At 41.3% G+C, this 15,173-nt stretch overlaps 1 protein-coding gene across 1 annotated transcript in view; it reads left to right on the top strand.

Annotated features, from left to right (window-relative positions):
* The window catches only part of ANTXR1 (ANTXR cell adhesion molecule 1), a 111,308-nt gene that overhangs the window by 1,898 nt on the left and 94,237 nt on the right, over positions 1-15,173 (top strand). The window contains exons 2-6 of the mRNA XM_005438156.3: positions 7,752-7,823; positions 8,671-8,742; positions 11,287-11,368; positions 12,583-12,616; positions 14,483-14,562. Coding sequence (XP_005438213.2) covers positions 7,752-7,823; positions 8,671-8,742; positions 11,287-11,368; positions 12,583-12,616; positions 14,483-14,562 — 340 coding nt within the window. The remainder of the gene's footprint in view (positions 1-7,751; positions 7,824-8,670; positions 8,743-11,286; positions 11,369-12,582; positions 12,617-14,482; positions 14,563-15,173) is intronic.

Below are 15,173 nucleotides of genomic sequence, written 5' to 3' on the forward strand. Positions count from 1 at the left end.
TTGTGTGTGTTATACCTCTGAGCTAACATGATTTTAACAGCCACTTATTTCAAGTTCTGTGCTGTCCTGTTAGTCAGAGGCATGACTTTCTAGCCTTGCTCAAGAGATTATGAATTTAGGTGGAAATGAGGCTTGGCACAAACTTTCAAGTAGGCAGGCTTACCTTGGTGTATGTATCAAGGTATTCAACAAAAAGTCCTGCTTTGACAGTTGCAGGATTCCTATTTCAGGGATTTTTCTAGTGCAGAAAAGAACTGGATCTGATGTAAAAATTTCCTTGCTCACCAGTGGAATTTGGAGGAGAGTTATGGTGTTTAAGCTACTAGTGTGTACAGTATACTGTGGACCTGATTGTTTAGCCTTACTTTGATGAAAGGCTTACTGTGGTCGAGTAGGTTATCCCATATCCTTTGGCTTTAAAACTTTCTTTTATTCCTTAGAGGCTAAGATGAAGGTCTAAAAAAACGTGTGTCTTATTTAGCCTGGGTTTTCTACCTTCTAATTGTCCAGAGAATGTTTTCAAAAATGCTGCTTGCAGTCCTGAATGTGGAGAGAGGCCTCCAGGCAAACTATGGAACAGATATGGAATAGATTCAGGTTTGCAATAGCTCTAAAAATGATCAAAATTATTAAAAGTGATAAAGAAAACTGAAGGAGAAGACATGTAGATTCTTAAAAATGAAATATTAATTTCAGTGGTGGAAGAAAGCCATTAAAATATTAAGCAACCTACTTTCTGGTATCAAAGGAGTAATATAAAAAACAATAAACACGGCCCTGGCAGTCACTAGTGCTAGAGCCCTCTACTGACCCTTTTGCCTCAGTGCCTGGTTGGATTCAGTGACTTTGTCCATTTAGCGCCCTGGATGCGTGCATCTTGTCGGACGTGTTCCAGCTGCTGCACTGTGCTCTGTCCTGTCACAGACCTGGTTCCTGAAGCGCACTCTGCCCACAGGAAACCCCTTCAACATGAACACGTAGCCCACTGAGGAAGGGGCACGTGTTAGAGGCTGTTCTCCTGGAGTGATGCTTTAGCTCCCTGCAACATTCTCCTTTAGAAGACTCCTGCAAACTTGCTGTGTGAACTGTTGAAGGGAAACCAGGCTTCCTCCAGCTGTCTGCAGACAACTGGAGATGTGACGCCCTGCAGATGGCATGCTGAGAGGACCTCAAGCAAATCTCCCATTTCTGCAGGTCAAGAAAGAGAAGAAAAGCCAGTATTCAGCCATTAAGAAATAATCCTGTTATGCTACGCAGCTTTGATGTGCATGTAACAAACAGAACAAAAGCTTGAATGGTACCAGATATGTTTGCTAGGGTGTGATAGCATCTTTAATCTCTGTGCGTGCACTTGCGTGTCTTTTATCACTTCCAAGAGTTCTCACCAGCTTAGGTAGCACTAGAGAAGGCCTTTCATGCTGTGACCATTGGACCTCGGGCAAGAACAGTAATGTTCCCAAAGTGATGCAAAGACATCCCAGAGGACTGCGGTTTGAGTTGGGCAAACTCCTTGCCAAGTAAAACTGAAGTTGTCTCGCTGTTGTTGTTGCAGTGCCCCAACTTTGGAGGAAACAATGGTTTGTCAGCTCTCTGGAGAATCATTGTTTGACATGCAGCAAACTTAAAAGGATAAAAATAGTACCACACACAGAAAACACCTAACTTGAAATTCTGAGCTGCCTGACAACAGGTTCACTGAAGGAATTGTATTCATGTGAATTAAGACTGGATTAATCCACTTTTCTTGTGCTTTGATAGCAAAACAAAACAAATCAAAAAAAGGTGGAGAGGGCTAAAACTCAAGCTGTATGTTATTTAGAGTATAGTAGTATGCTATTTGCATTTAGGTTATATGCAGAATCTAGTCATACAGGATGCTGAGCATCTCAAAGTGGAGGTCATACCAAGATGAGCCTAGTGTTGTGGAAGCGAAGGCCAGTTTGTCTTGGGAGAATTGCTGAGAGGTCCTAGATGGCATGTCCTTCTGTGTTACTGTGGTGCTGAGGGGTTTCATGGGCTGAGGCTTCCATAGACTGAATGGTACCAAAACATGGCAGAAGATGGTGCCACAGAATTTACAGCCTGAGTATAAGATTCAGGGCCTTCATTAAGAAGGCAGAATGAGGAAGCAGTGAGATGTTGATAAAAAAAGCCAACATTTGTTTTTGCTGACACTGTCCAGTTATTCTAAATATGTCATCCAGGTGACAAATTAATGAAGACTATGACCCAGCCCCTACCTGACATGGTATCTGCTGCTGTAGTATGTAAATACCTCCCATGAGCACAGCTGGAATATTTAAAGGCAGCTCATAGATTAATTTATTTGCAGGTAGGGAGAAAGGAATAATGATGAGTAAGTCTTCTCAGTAATCTTTTGTTACATCCTCTGTAGGTTAAAGGTGTTATTTCCTATGCTGTTGCCTGTTGTGTGCAAATAGTAGGCATTTTATACCCATGTGCAGAAAACACACAAGGAACCATACATGCGTGAAAGAAAACTTGGCTTTAAAAGATCCTTGGCAAAATGAAGCAAGTAATCCAAGCTGTTTCCTGTGATCCCTTCGTTATTCAGCGAGACAGCTGATCTATTTTTAACCAGATGTCTTGAAGTGAAGCTCCTGCTCTAGAGAGGCTAATAGTTGCTTCTCTGAATCTAGCTTTAGTAGCTGTAGTTACCATGACTTAAACAGGACTAAGTCCAGATCTACACTCAGAGTGTAGAAGAATATAGGGGGCACAGTGGGATGGAAAGCAGGCAGACACTGCATTGCCAGGCAGGGAGACTGACCTACGTGAACCGCTTCTTCCTTGGGAAATGTGAGCCCTAACCACAGGACCCTTACAGAGCTGAGTAATAATCTAGCTGCTCCAATCTGAGGAAATACAAGCCTTTAGTAGGCAATGTAAAATAGAGTGCCTGCAGAAATAGGTTCAAAACAATCTCTGATCTTCATTGGCCTAGTCAGTGATTCCTTGATTGTTTTTCTGGAATCACAGGCCTGAATCCAGATCCAGAGAAACGTATGCATTTGGTTTGGATGGCAGGGAGCTGCAAGTATACGGAGGCGTAGTTTTTATTTTGGCATGAGGGTTGAGGGATGCTAGCAAGGTAGGGTGGAGAAATTTGTGCATTCTTGTATCTTTTTACTTGTTGCCTGAAGGAATGTAATTAACTCCTAAGTCCACTGTAGGCATGTAGGCATGCAATTGCAATGAGCTAAGTTAGCATGTGAAATCCTTACCTGTCAAGACCTGTGTACATGGGTTTTTTTAGCCAGTGGTGAATCTAAGGTTAACTATTCCTTGGTAAAAGGGATGGGTGGGAGCTGTCTTACATCCAGGATTAAGTGTGTGCCCGCAGCATTCTGCGCTTCATCTACTGCTCAATGTAAATTCAGACCATGGTTACTTGTTTATTCATTGGTTTTATAAATATCCTCTGCCAATCAGGGAGAGAAGAATGTTCTTGGACTAAGATTGGACTTAGAATCTCTGAACTGGACTTCTGTAGACCCTGTAACCTCAAACATTTGACAGTAGCTCTGGGGAACTCTCTTATGTGAAGTGTGGTAAAAGATAGTAACATTTCCTCAAAGAATTGCATCATCTCTGTAACATCTTTGTGTTATGTAGTATTTTCAGAATTCCTCCTGAAGTATTTGCAAAGACAAAGGATACTTTTTGGCTCATTTGTGTTATTTTTTAAAGAGCTCAATAAAAAGATGCTGCAAAACTTTTTGGGTCAATGCCACGTCTGGCAGCTATGAGACTTCTTGACATTAGTCCAAAACTGTGGAAGTTTAAGGATAATTTGGATTGACATCAGTCTTTGAATCAGGTGTCTACTTCTGTCAGCTGCAGTGCATGTAACTGGTGTGAAGTCTTTGTATAAGAGTTTGTGGGCTTGATTCTGTTTTCTTCCAGTTTGTGAACTAAATAAAATCACGGGTGTTTTGGGAAGGTGCAGTGACAGAAATGGAAATAAGGAGTCTAAAAAGTGCAGGACAGACAAACTGTAAGAAGGTTTGAGTTGCTGCAGCTTTGGGTTATGATGCATCTTGTCACAGTGAGCAGGAGAAAAGTACTTGTGGGAGGGTGGGTTTAGCCAGAGTGCGGCTCTCTGTGGCTGGAGAACTGTGTGGAGTGTCTCTTACCCTTACATTTAGTTTAGATGTAGAAAATATCATCACATTTGACCACAGAATGTATCATTCCCTTGTTAAAGGCATGATGGTTTACTTAATCTTAATTTCCATTTATTAGACTTTTCTCCAGCAAGAGAATTTGGCATCCTCACGATGAGCTTTTTCTTAAACTGCAAGTTTGTAGCATCAACCAACCATTCAGCTGCAAAGTGGTGGCTCGCTGATCATCTTGTTTGTCTTTGGGAATGTGAAGAGATAAGGATTTTAAATTTGGCTTTTATTGCCTTACAGTTAGGCTTTAGAAATGCTTGTCCTGCTCAGAGTATTGGCCTGCTTTATGAGAGGCTTTACAAGTGACAAGTGGCTTTTACTGCAGGGCTTCCAAGTAACACAGCTGAAAGCTGTGGAGTTGAAAACTGTAAGCTAATGCTGGTTTTTCAAACCTTCCATTGACTGCAAAAGGTTAGTTTTATTGGTTTTGTCCATTTTATGCCAAGTGAAGACTGTAGGAAATCTGAAGTGTGCTTCAGAAGATGTATTTTATGTATTGGAGGAGTACTTTTTTCTAAATGCAGACCCTGGGCATTTATAGCCACTGGCAGCTGGGCTTGAGTAGATGGAGACTTTAGCTGCAAGTAGGCTGCAAGTTGTCTAGCTGCAGAGGAAAGCTTGCTGCGCTAGAAGGAACAATGTATGGTCAGCAAAAGTGTGAGCCTTCATTTTGGGACCCTTTTATAGCTTGCTTTGGTAGAGATGAGAATAAATGGATTGTAGAGTATTCCAATTGCCCTACTTCAGTGAAAGCAGAAAGCATCCTTTTGTGGGATAGAAAGGGTTTGTTTTTATGATTGTAGCAATGGTAAGAAGTCTCCTTAAAATAGGTGTTTAACATTAACAAGCTCTTGAACTTCAGGTTGTTCCTTTTGTACATTCATAGATGTGTAGGAAGGTTTCACAGAAAAAAAGCTGTAACTTCAGATGCTTGGAGGCTTGTTCCAGAGGGCATAAAGATGGGACTGTTGGCGGGAGAACAGAGTGAGAATGATGAAGGGGAGGTGGTGCAGCAGGAGCTGAAGTCATGCTTTGTGAAGAATTAAACGGCACTGCATACCTGAAAAAACTGCCCAAACAATTTAAAACTGGTGGAACAGCAGTTGCAAAGGCAAACACTTAAGCAGGATGTGCTATTGACTTATTGACTAGCACATGGTTGAATTGAGCTATTGGTTTTTCAGCTTTATTCTGGCAAATGCTGTTTTCAAAAAATGCATGACTTCTCAGAGCCATGGAAAATGACAGGAGTTTTATATGACGACCTACATACCTTATGTGCTCTGTGGCTGGATCTCATTCCCAGCTGCCTTGCTGCAATAGTAATTTTAAGTGACGATCAACTTTTCTTCAGAGGAGAAGAAATAACCATACTTTTGAAAGCTACCGTAGCTTCTAGGGCAGTGTCCTGTTGCAGGTGGGGGTTAGTTAGGGCTTTGTACTGGCAGAGGCTGAGCGCTAAGTTTTCCCTTAACATAAAGTGTAGTACGGTTGTGTTGTCTGATGGCCTGGAGGAGGTTGGTTAGGGTATATGTGTGAAGGGGTCCTGGCTTCACATGTCTGCTACTGGATGGTTGACGAGACGTGAAACTTTAACGAGGTGTACTTTTTTTGAGAGGTGGATATATGGTCTGTAGCAACATACATTTCACTGAAGGAGGCAGTAATTTTTTTATGGTTAACAAAGCCTTGGCTTCATGTGTCTTATAGAGACTGATGCAATCATTGCTATAAAGTCAAGTGTTTCTTTTACAGCTCACCGTAAAAGGCAATAAATACTTATTTTCCAGGCCAGTTATTGGAAATTATTTGGGCTGTTTGGCATTGATGGGAGTGGAGTGCCTGTCATATTCAGGGTCTCAGAGTTATTCCATACATCTCAGAGGAATTTGCACCTGGGGCTGAGCTTGGCATGTCTACGTTCTATCAGTTTGCGGTGTGCATGCAGCGGGAGTTGTTTCTTGTTTGAAAGCAAGTACTGATGTACCTTGCCCTTCATCGGTTCTAAGACAGCGATTTTCCCACTGTCTGTGTGGTTTAATCAGTTTGTCAAGACCCTTGCTACTAGTGTTTCTTTGGCCCTCTCCAATACCTATTTGCATGAAGAACAAGTCATGATTTCAAGTCCTTGTCTGATGAAAGGAAAGAGAGCCCTGAAGCACAATTAACATTTGCTTATGATCAAGTCTCCACTGCAATCTGACCTTTAGAATCATGGACAAAACTGGGGAGCCCTTAAGGTTGTCTTTAAAGTGCATTTGGTATCAACTCCTTTGTGCAACAAGAGCTGGAGAATTCACTGTTTTTCCAGACGGTCTATATGCTTTTGTACCTGTGCAAGGGTCCTCATTGCATGTCATCTAAGGTTGTCTTTGGATATATTGGGGTCATACAGAGAAAGAATGTCTTAAGGTATCACGAAGCAAGTGGGTAAGGCCAAAGTTTTTACTGAATGGCTGCAAATAAAAACCAGGTGTGGGGAGAATGGAAGGAAACGTGTATGACCTGCACAATGTGTTTAGCATGCTTGCTATGCTTATAGGAAGTGAAGTAATGCTCTTTGCAGCCAGGCTGGGGTTGGCGGTACCAGGTGTGCAGTGCCTGGGTGAATCTATTCATGGCTGTTCATTGGCATTCTCACATCTAAGGTAGAACAGAGTCAGGTCTGATGCTTTTTCTTTCTGTGAAGCGAAAAAACCCCACTCTTCTCAAATGCTCATCTTTTCTTCCTCAGGCTGCAGATCACTAAAGCTTCTATTAAAACTAAAATGGTTATTTCCTTTATAAATATTTTAATTGTATTCAATGGATTAAATAAGTGATGACATATTTATTTTCTGATTCTAGGAAGGAATTTTTTCCAATATTAATATTTCAGTGTTCATAGAAGTTTTCATGCTAGGAGGGGCATTTAATGCTGAAAGATGCTGATTAACCTAATTTTTTCCTGGTTCTTAAAGCATAAAGAAGAATAATCCAGTCCTATTATAGTCCATGGTTTATTCTTCTGCAATGCAAAATTAAATTGTTTTGCTTTTAACTGGGGTGTGAATGAATTAGCCAGGACAGTTGGCATGTGGACCTAAGGGGTTTTACTTTTCATAGAATGTAGCACAGTGGTAGAGAAGTTTAATAATCTGTTCCTCCAACTGCATTTTATTCTCAAAATACGCTTGAGCTAAAAGCTCTGCGTAATGGTATGGCAAGTGAGTTGGTGGATTTAATCTAAAATACTGTGCAGAGAGATGGGTTTTCACTCATACAGGATTTATTTGTTTAAGGCTGTGCTGAAGGTCTAGCATAACTGCCATATGTTATTGCCAAGTGTAGCCTCAGACACTTGCATGGAGTGTAAATTATTCCTGCTTTTCGAAGTTAAGTAGGAAATGCCATTTACAATTTAATATCTTTTTAAAGGAACAGTGTGGACAGTGAGTGTTAAACAAAAGAAAAAGGAATGACTAGCTGAGCAACGTGTAACAAAACATTAGGCTGGGAAAACTACAATAGCAGCAATTAAACTAATATCGCCTGTAATAATTGTTTCCCTAGATCAGGAAGTGTCCTGCACCATTGGAATGAAATATATCATTTTGTGGAACATTTGGCCCGCAAGTTCATAAGGTAAGAAGCGCTGCTTTGCAGATGAGCGAACGAGGAGGGGTGTGTGTGCCAGCAGCTAGGAGACACACTCTCAGTCACAGTCAAGTAGCACATGCTGCTTCCCACCAGGGGACTTGGGGGGGAGAGACTTCTTAATGCTTTTCTCAGATTATCCCATTGACTGCTTTTCCCCAGATTTCTGTCATGTAGGAGCAGATAAGCTAATAGTTTTCCTTTTTTCCTGCCTGACTTCCATGGATCAAATTGTATTTTTGTGGGGAAGGAATCCACTTGTTTCTGAGACGGCTGGCTACTGCCTGTAGTACAGGAGTTTGGGTCTGCAGGGAGAGGCCTTAGGCTGTAGCTTTCAGGCACTGAGTGACTTGAGACTGGGTGAAAAATCCCCCAGGCCCATGGGTGGAATGTGTTATGATAAACAAAATTGGCCTTCTTTCGTCTCCATGGGGGTACCAGGATGCACTTAAGCCTTTCTTGCTTTAGCAGTCCTAAGGTCATGATGCATGTGCTATTTACATATCAGAAGGAATCCTCATGGTTTGCCTTGACTGGGAAGGCCAAAGGCAAAGCACCTTTTGCTGCTTAGTCTTGTCTTTCATCCTGTGGAGTTGTAACAGCTAGAAATGTTCAAGGCCAGGCTGGGTGGGGATTTGAGCAACCTGGTCCAGTGGAAGGTGTCCATGTCCATGGCAGGGGTTGGATCTAGATGATCTTTAAGGTCCCTTCTGACCCAGACGTCCTTTGATTCTGTGGTAATATAGATAGCAATCTCTGTGTTCGGTGTTAAGCATACGGTAAGCTCTGGTCTGGACCACCAGAATAATTTACTTTTTTTCCTCTCCTTCTCCAGCCCTCAGCTGAGGATGTCCTTCATTGTTTTTTCAACTAGAGGGACAATTCTAATGAGGTTAACAGAAGACAGGTAAGAAGAGGTTTAAAGGTGCACAGCAGCTTTTGTGTCCTTGTAGCTTTTCACCTTCCTTGCTCAATGATTTCCAGTCCACTGTGAGCAGTGTTGTGACACCTTTGTGCTTCTGAATTTGTTTGAATTGCCTGCCCATTTTCACATGTGACACTTGTTCTGCTAGAATGCGTTAAGGTCTCTTAAGGCAGAGGTTGCCTTCTTAATTTTAACTTCTAAATGTGTTTCTGCCAGCAATTAGGGTTTTGACTCAAACTGCTTTCGTTGAGGGAGTCTGCCTTCCACAGATTTTCAGGCTTTTGCTAGACAAGAGCCTTACTGCCTTTGAAACATCCTTAGGGAGTTTCTTCTGCAAACAAATAGGTGAAAGTCCCTTCCCATAAAAATAAACTTGAAAGATGTAGGTGATATCCATACCCTTGAGGTAGAGGCGAACATGATTTCTTTGGAGGTTGGAAGGTATGTTATAGACAGACAGTGTTTAGGGTGGATTGCAAGCATGTATATTTTCTGGAAGTGCTGGTTTGATTGCCATGTTTCTGAAGCATGTTCCTGTCATATCGTCATATCCCTGTAGATCCCTAAGTTAATCCCAGTAAAATCTACGGGATGGATTTTATTTTTTTTTACTCTGACTTCAAGGAGAGCTGGATGAGATTCTTTAATCACTCTTGCTTCCTCTGTTAACTTCATTGCCACGTGGAGCAAAAATATATGTAACACATGTGAAGACTGTATAAGTCAGCATGTGTTTTACATATTGGATGTCTATGAAATTGCATACCAGAACATACTATAGAGGAATGAATAGGAAATTGGCCGCTTTCCTAAAGAGCAATCCACATACATACCGGCCATGAAAAATGTCATTAAACCCAGCCAGCCTAAGCATCTCTTGCCACTTACTGCAGCAATAAGTATAAAGAGAATGAACCATATCTAACTTGAGGCCAGAAGAGAACCTGTTCCCTGGCTCTTTCTGTCTCCCACCCTGTGAGCACACCCCATTGCAAAGATCTCTAGTCTGTTAAGGCTCTAAGCTATGAGACTTCAGTGTTTCCCATGTGGAAATGTATTTCGTATTTATCCAGCTGTCCTAGAAATGTTGACTGGGAACAGGATATTGATATGGTACTAGTCTAAAAGCCAGCTGACTGGAGAGCTGCTGTTTTTTACTGGAGGACTGACAAACAAGGTGTAGGCTTTAGTTAACACTGGCCTTTCTTAATTGGGAAGCTGGAGCAGTGGCAAAACCTCTTCTACCTTGCCCCTGTCTCCATGTGGTGTATCAGCATCTGAATGTGAAGGTTATGGGTGCTTAATATCCCTTTTGGAAAACCTGTGCTTCTAATGGGATTGGATTGACATATTTTAAAGACTTTTATTTTATATTTCAAAATTTCAGTGCTCATGTTTGAAAAAATAGTTCTGATCACAGGAAATGGTCTTTATTTTATATTCAGCTTCAGCTTGGTATGTGCATGGGTAGCTGAATGGAGGAAATGTCTGTCCCTAGCCCACGTATGATATACAAGCTCCATGTCTCACTAGTTTGGGATGTCAGAGGTACAGAATGAGTTCTTGAAAGTTTGATAATTCAACCTACTGGAAAAGCAGATACTCTTTTTTTTTTTTTTTTTTCCCCCTGTGGGAGTTACCTCTCTGTAGACTGGATAATGTTGATGCCCTGCTGCAGTCAGCCTCACAAACATGAGATAGAGTTGTGATCACACAAACTGGATTTTCTGAGGTAGTTAAAAAATGCAGGGACAAAACTGCTTTCTGGCGTTCAGTCTTACAATGTCAGCATGGTCCTGAATTGCAGTGACTTAATCGGTTTCCCATGGAGTTTTTATAGTTTGCTCAGAGATACACCCCACACATTGCAGGGTGTTATCTTGGTATTAAAGACTCCTGACCTGTACTTGGCTTCCAGAGTTTGGTGCCTGCAGCTCAATGGAACAGCAAAGGGGCGTCCATCCCGTTTAGCCTGCAGATGATCTGTCACTGTGCCTGGGATTTCTAAAAAGATTGAAACAGATACCCTGAATTGTAGTAAACTATTGGGAAAGGCTTTAATCTTAAAGTCAGTTTGAACAGGAACTGAAGGTGTAATGTCCAAACAAACAGGAGTTGCCAGGATGGTTTGAGATTGGTTCATTTTTTGTGTGTGTTTGATTACATTTGTATGTCAAGAGAGCCTAAGTGAGGCGTGAGCCAGGTGCAAGTGGGCTGCTCTGCATCAAATGTTTGACCAGGGTTACACAGGGAATATGTATTTAGAAAGAAATGTATGGATATTGACCTGGGAGATGCTGCTGTTGTGATGCTTTCCCCAGGCTGTGGGAACACCGGCAGCCCAAGTGTTCTGTTTTCCACATCCTTAGAAAGGCATCTACCCAGACATTACTTTAGCCTATATAAACACTGGCTAAAGTCTTCCCCCCCTCTCTGTATCTAGTTCTACCATGCATCTCTTCACCTGGATATCAGCTCCTGGTAAATTTGATCTTGGATCTAACAGTGCATCTGCATTCATTTCAGGGAACAGATACGTCAGGGTCTAGAAGAGCTGCAGAAGGTCCTTCCAGGAGGTGACACATACATGCATGAAGGATTTGAAAGGGTAACTAGTTGCATGCTATAGTGCCTTTAAACTGTGTCTGGGTGCTCCTCAGGAAATGTTAAACAAATGAATCTGGTTAATAATTGTCTAGTACAAAACTGGGGCTATTTCCCTTTTATGCAATAGACACACTGAAGTGTACACAGTGTTGGATCCGGTAAAAGGGAGCTGTAAACCCTGCTACTTTTCTTTTGCCTTCAGCTTTTATGGGGGGAGCAGCTTTTTCAGCTTAGGACAAGGCAGAAGTCTCTGACATTGCATTCCCACATGGAACCATGTTCACAAAGAGTGGAAAGCTGCCCAGAGTCCTACATGGGTGCTGTAGTAGGCTTGTTAGAGTTGGGTGGGAGCTGAGACCATGGCTCTAACATGTTCTCGCTGGTAGACAAATAATGCTGCCCAAAAGTTATTGCTTGCTCTGGCCATCTCCTGTTTGTTTTACAAGCTAAGGATTTTCTCTAAACCTGAACTCCTGAACCCCTCCCACTTCTGTACTACACATGCATTTGCGAGGATTATGGAACTGCCTGCCTATTGAAAATGCATGTGAACACACAACAAAAAATCGGGTGACCTGACAGAGATGCTGGCTCTTAACTAGGAGTCCAAAACCAAGTCCCAGAGTGTGGTGACTTCAGAAACTCTGCAGAAGTCCAAAAAACCCAAATTTAAATTCAGAACAGAAATGAAATGAGTAAGTCAAGTGTGGCCAGGGTGGCCTACTTCTTAATTTTAAATTGATGCACACTGAAGCCTTTGCCTTTCTACCCTGCAGAATATGCTTGAGCATAGATCAAATGGGAGACAGAAGCATAAGAATATCTCCCTGCAGTTTTTTTTATTTGCTATTGGAGTAGCTGATCTAGAGGTGCTGGGGAGTATTTATCAATGGACGTAGAATGTTTCTCAAGGCAGAAGGTGAGTGTGATTTTCAGATAGCATAATAGTGGGAGACTACGTTATTCTTGGCCAGTGACCTTGGGGTTGGTCTGACTGAGTTATGCTTTAGATAAGACACTGAAGAACCATAGGCAATCAGAACTGTAGGCAAGAAACTTGTTCCACGAAGCAGATATCTCTGAAAGCCAAGGTTATGTGTGGACTACAAACATGACATCCTCACTGCCATCTTCTCTTTCTTTCTGGTGCATGTGTAGATGCCCACAAAGTATTATTATTCATTTATTGCTAATAATATTTTGATTTAATTTCAGGCAAGTGAACAGATTTACTATGAAAATGTTCATGGTGAGACACTTTCTTCATCCATTGATTTTTTTTTTTTCTCTTTCTTTTTGACTTACAACTTTCATAGATTTGAAATGCAGCTTCACTGTGGGAAAGGTGGGAGGTGGCTCCTATTCTTACAGGAATGCAATGCTCTTTGGGCTAGTTGTCCCTGAAAAGGAAAAAGAACAGGTGGAGCTTTAAGGATCCAGAGCTAGAATGAATGAGTTTCAGGCTAGAAATGAGAAGCCAGGCTGACTGAAGGTGCCTACTCTTTTATCAAAACTGTCAAGTACCTTATTTTGTTCTTTTTGCTTGAAGACTCAGGTAACCATTTCTTCTTCCTTCTGAAACGTGGGTATGTGGAGGTGCTGGTAGGTAAAAGTTTTTTCAGTGAGCAGTTACTAAATCTAGTAGTAAGTGCAGAGAATTGCAAAAATGTTTGTCCTTTCCTTCCTTGCAATTAATATAAAAGATTTCTGCATTGTAAAGCCTGAAGTAGAAATATAAACAATCTTCTTGGAAGCCAAAAAACCAGGCAACCAGATGTTTCAGTACAAAGCCAGTCCTAATGGTTTTGCAGGGCCACTTGTGAATAAAATGAAGTAGTGACCACGTCCACACAGCTTTGGGGCTCACCTGTAAAATATGACTGCAGCAGAATGGAATAGATAGCTAAAACCATTCGATTTGGGATTGATAATGCTTTTTACATGCTAGTATATGTACTACATGTAAACAGGTTGCTGTCATATGCAAGAAGCAGTGGCCAGCTGGGTCCTCAAGTCTGAATGTTGGCCTGTGTTTGTCCTTGGTCTAGTCACTAAAGAGTGCTTCTACAACCTACAGTAGATCCAAAGGCTCCTGCAGTAGCCAGTGGAGGGAGAAAGGCATCTCTGAGGTCATTTGGGCTCCTACGTTTGTACAAGAAGTGCTCACTTTTCTCCATTTCCTACAGGAAGCACCTAGGCACTTGAGTTAGGCATCTGCAACAGGAATGGCCCTGAGTGTTGTTTACTGTTTCTCAGGCACTCGACTTCCTTGTTGCATCATTACCACGTTACTTAAAATTGGGGATTTCTAAGTAGCACCAAGAAAATTAGGTGTCGGTTCTCTATTCTGTAGTAATTAAAGAAGTTACTTGTTTGGATTTTTATCTCTTTGGCAGAAACTTGTTAAAGGCACAGCTACTGGTAATGGCAGGAAAATGCCCTAGATGGCTATATAAATTTAAAGGTTGATAATTTACATGCCTTGAGATGTTTAAATTTTATCTTTCTGTAACAGTGTGCAAGATGTACCTACAGAACTCCTTCAGATCTATAGCAATTCTCTTGTCAGAAATATGAGTTAATTCTATTTGGTCACTCCTGAAAAGTAGTACAAACTTGTAAACCCCAAGCTATAATCAATGCAAGGGGAAGATTGGAAGGTTTAACTATGTTGCTGAAATATGTTACATATTTTAGGCCATTTTCCTACCATATCCCAGCTGTGCTTTTTATCACAAGCTGAAAAAAAATCTCTGAATTTCTTGAATTGACAGCATTAATAAAATCGGGAAATAACTAGGAACACCTTGTTTTCTTGATGGCTGTGGTCTAATCTACTGGTCTGAAATACTGAAATAGAAGGGGCTGCCAGTTAAAAACCACTCTCCTGATGTGCCAGTGATATAAAACTGGTATTGAAGGCAGGTGTCCAAGTGTAAAAAAAGTATGCAGAAATTCAAGTCTTCTGAAAAGTGGTTGGCTGGAGGGAGGTTAGGGCTTGAAGCCCATTGTTTCTGACCCTTTCAGTGTGCTGACAGGTTGCTAGTGGGTTGTTACCTAGGCTAGTTTAACAAATACAACTCAAACAAGAGACTAAAGAAGTTTGTGTATTTAGGTTACAGAACTGCAAGTGTCATCATTGCGTTGACAGATGGAGAACTCCATGAAGACCTATTTTTCTACTCTGAGAGGGAGGTAAGTGTCTTACACTTTTTTAGCCAGGGAGAAAGTGAAATGTCTGGGCTTGCTGCTTTGAAGGCAAAAGATAGGGAAAACATCTTTCCCTAGTGACAGAACTTCACTTTGGTGTTCTTAAGACATGATTCTTAAGGATAAACATTAACGGTAGCAATGCTTCTGACTCATCAAAACTAAGGCTGTTCATGGGAAAGGAGAGGGTTTTAAACTTCCAGTTAAAAAAATAGAAAAATGTGGAGGAAGGAATAGTTTACAGCTGAAAAGTTTCAGTATTTGCTGAATTGTTCTGGGAAATACCTGGATCTCACTTTGACTTTTCTTCTTTCACAAAAAGTGAAGACTGCAAAAAGAGGGTGACTGTTGTTCCTGTAATCTTCTGTCACATCAGAAAGCCTTTCAGAGGATCAGATCCAAAGTTTCCACAAATATTTCCAAGATTCAAGCATGTGTTTTCAGCACCCTTGTTAAATTAGCATATTATGCAAAATATTAGCTAAACACTAGGTTGAGCACTTGCAAGCTTTGCTGTATAGTGTTCTTGCTGACGTCCTTTTGGTAGTCACCTCTGAAGAGCTGAACCAGTTTTCACTTGTCAGTCAAACAAATTT

The sequence above is a fragment of the Falco cherrug genome, chromosome 18 (genome assembly GCF_023634085.1).
Source record: "Falco cherrug isolate bFalChe1 chromosome 18, bFalChe1.pri, whole genome shotgun sequence".
NCBI classification, from domain to species: domain Eukaryota; kingdom Metazoa; phylum Chordata; class Aves; order Falconiformes; family Falconidae; genus Falco; species Falco cherrug.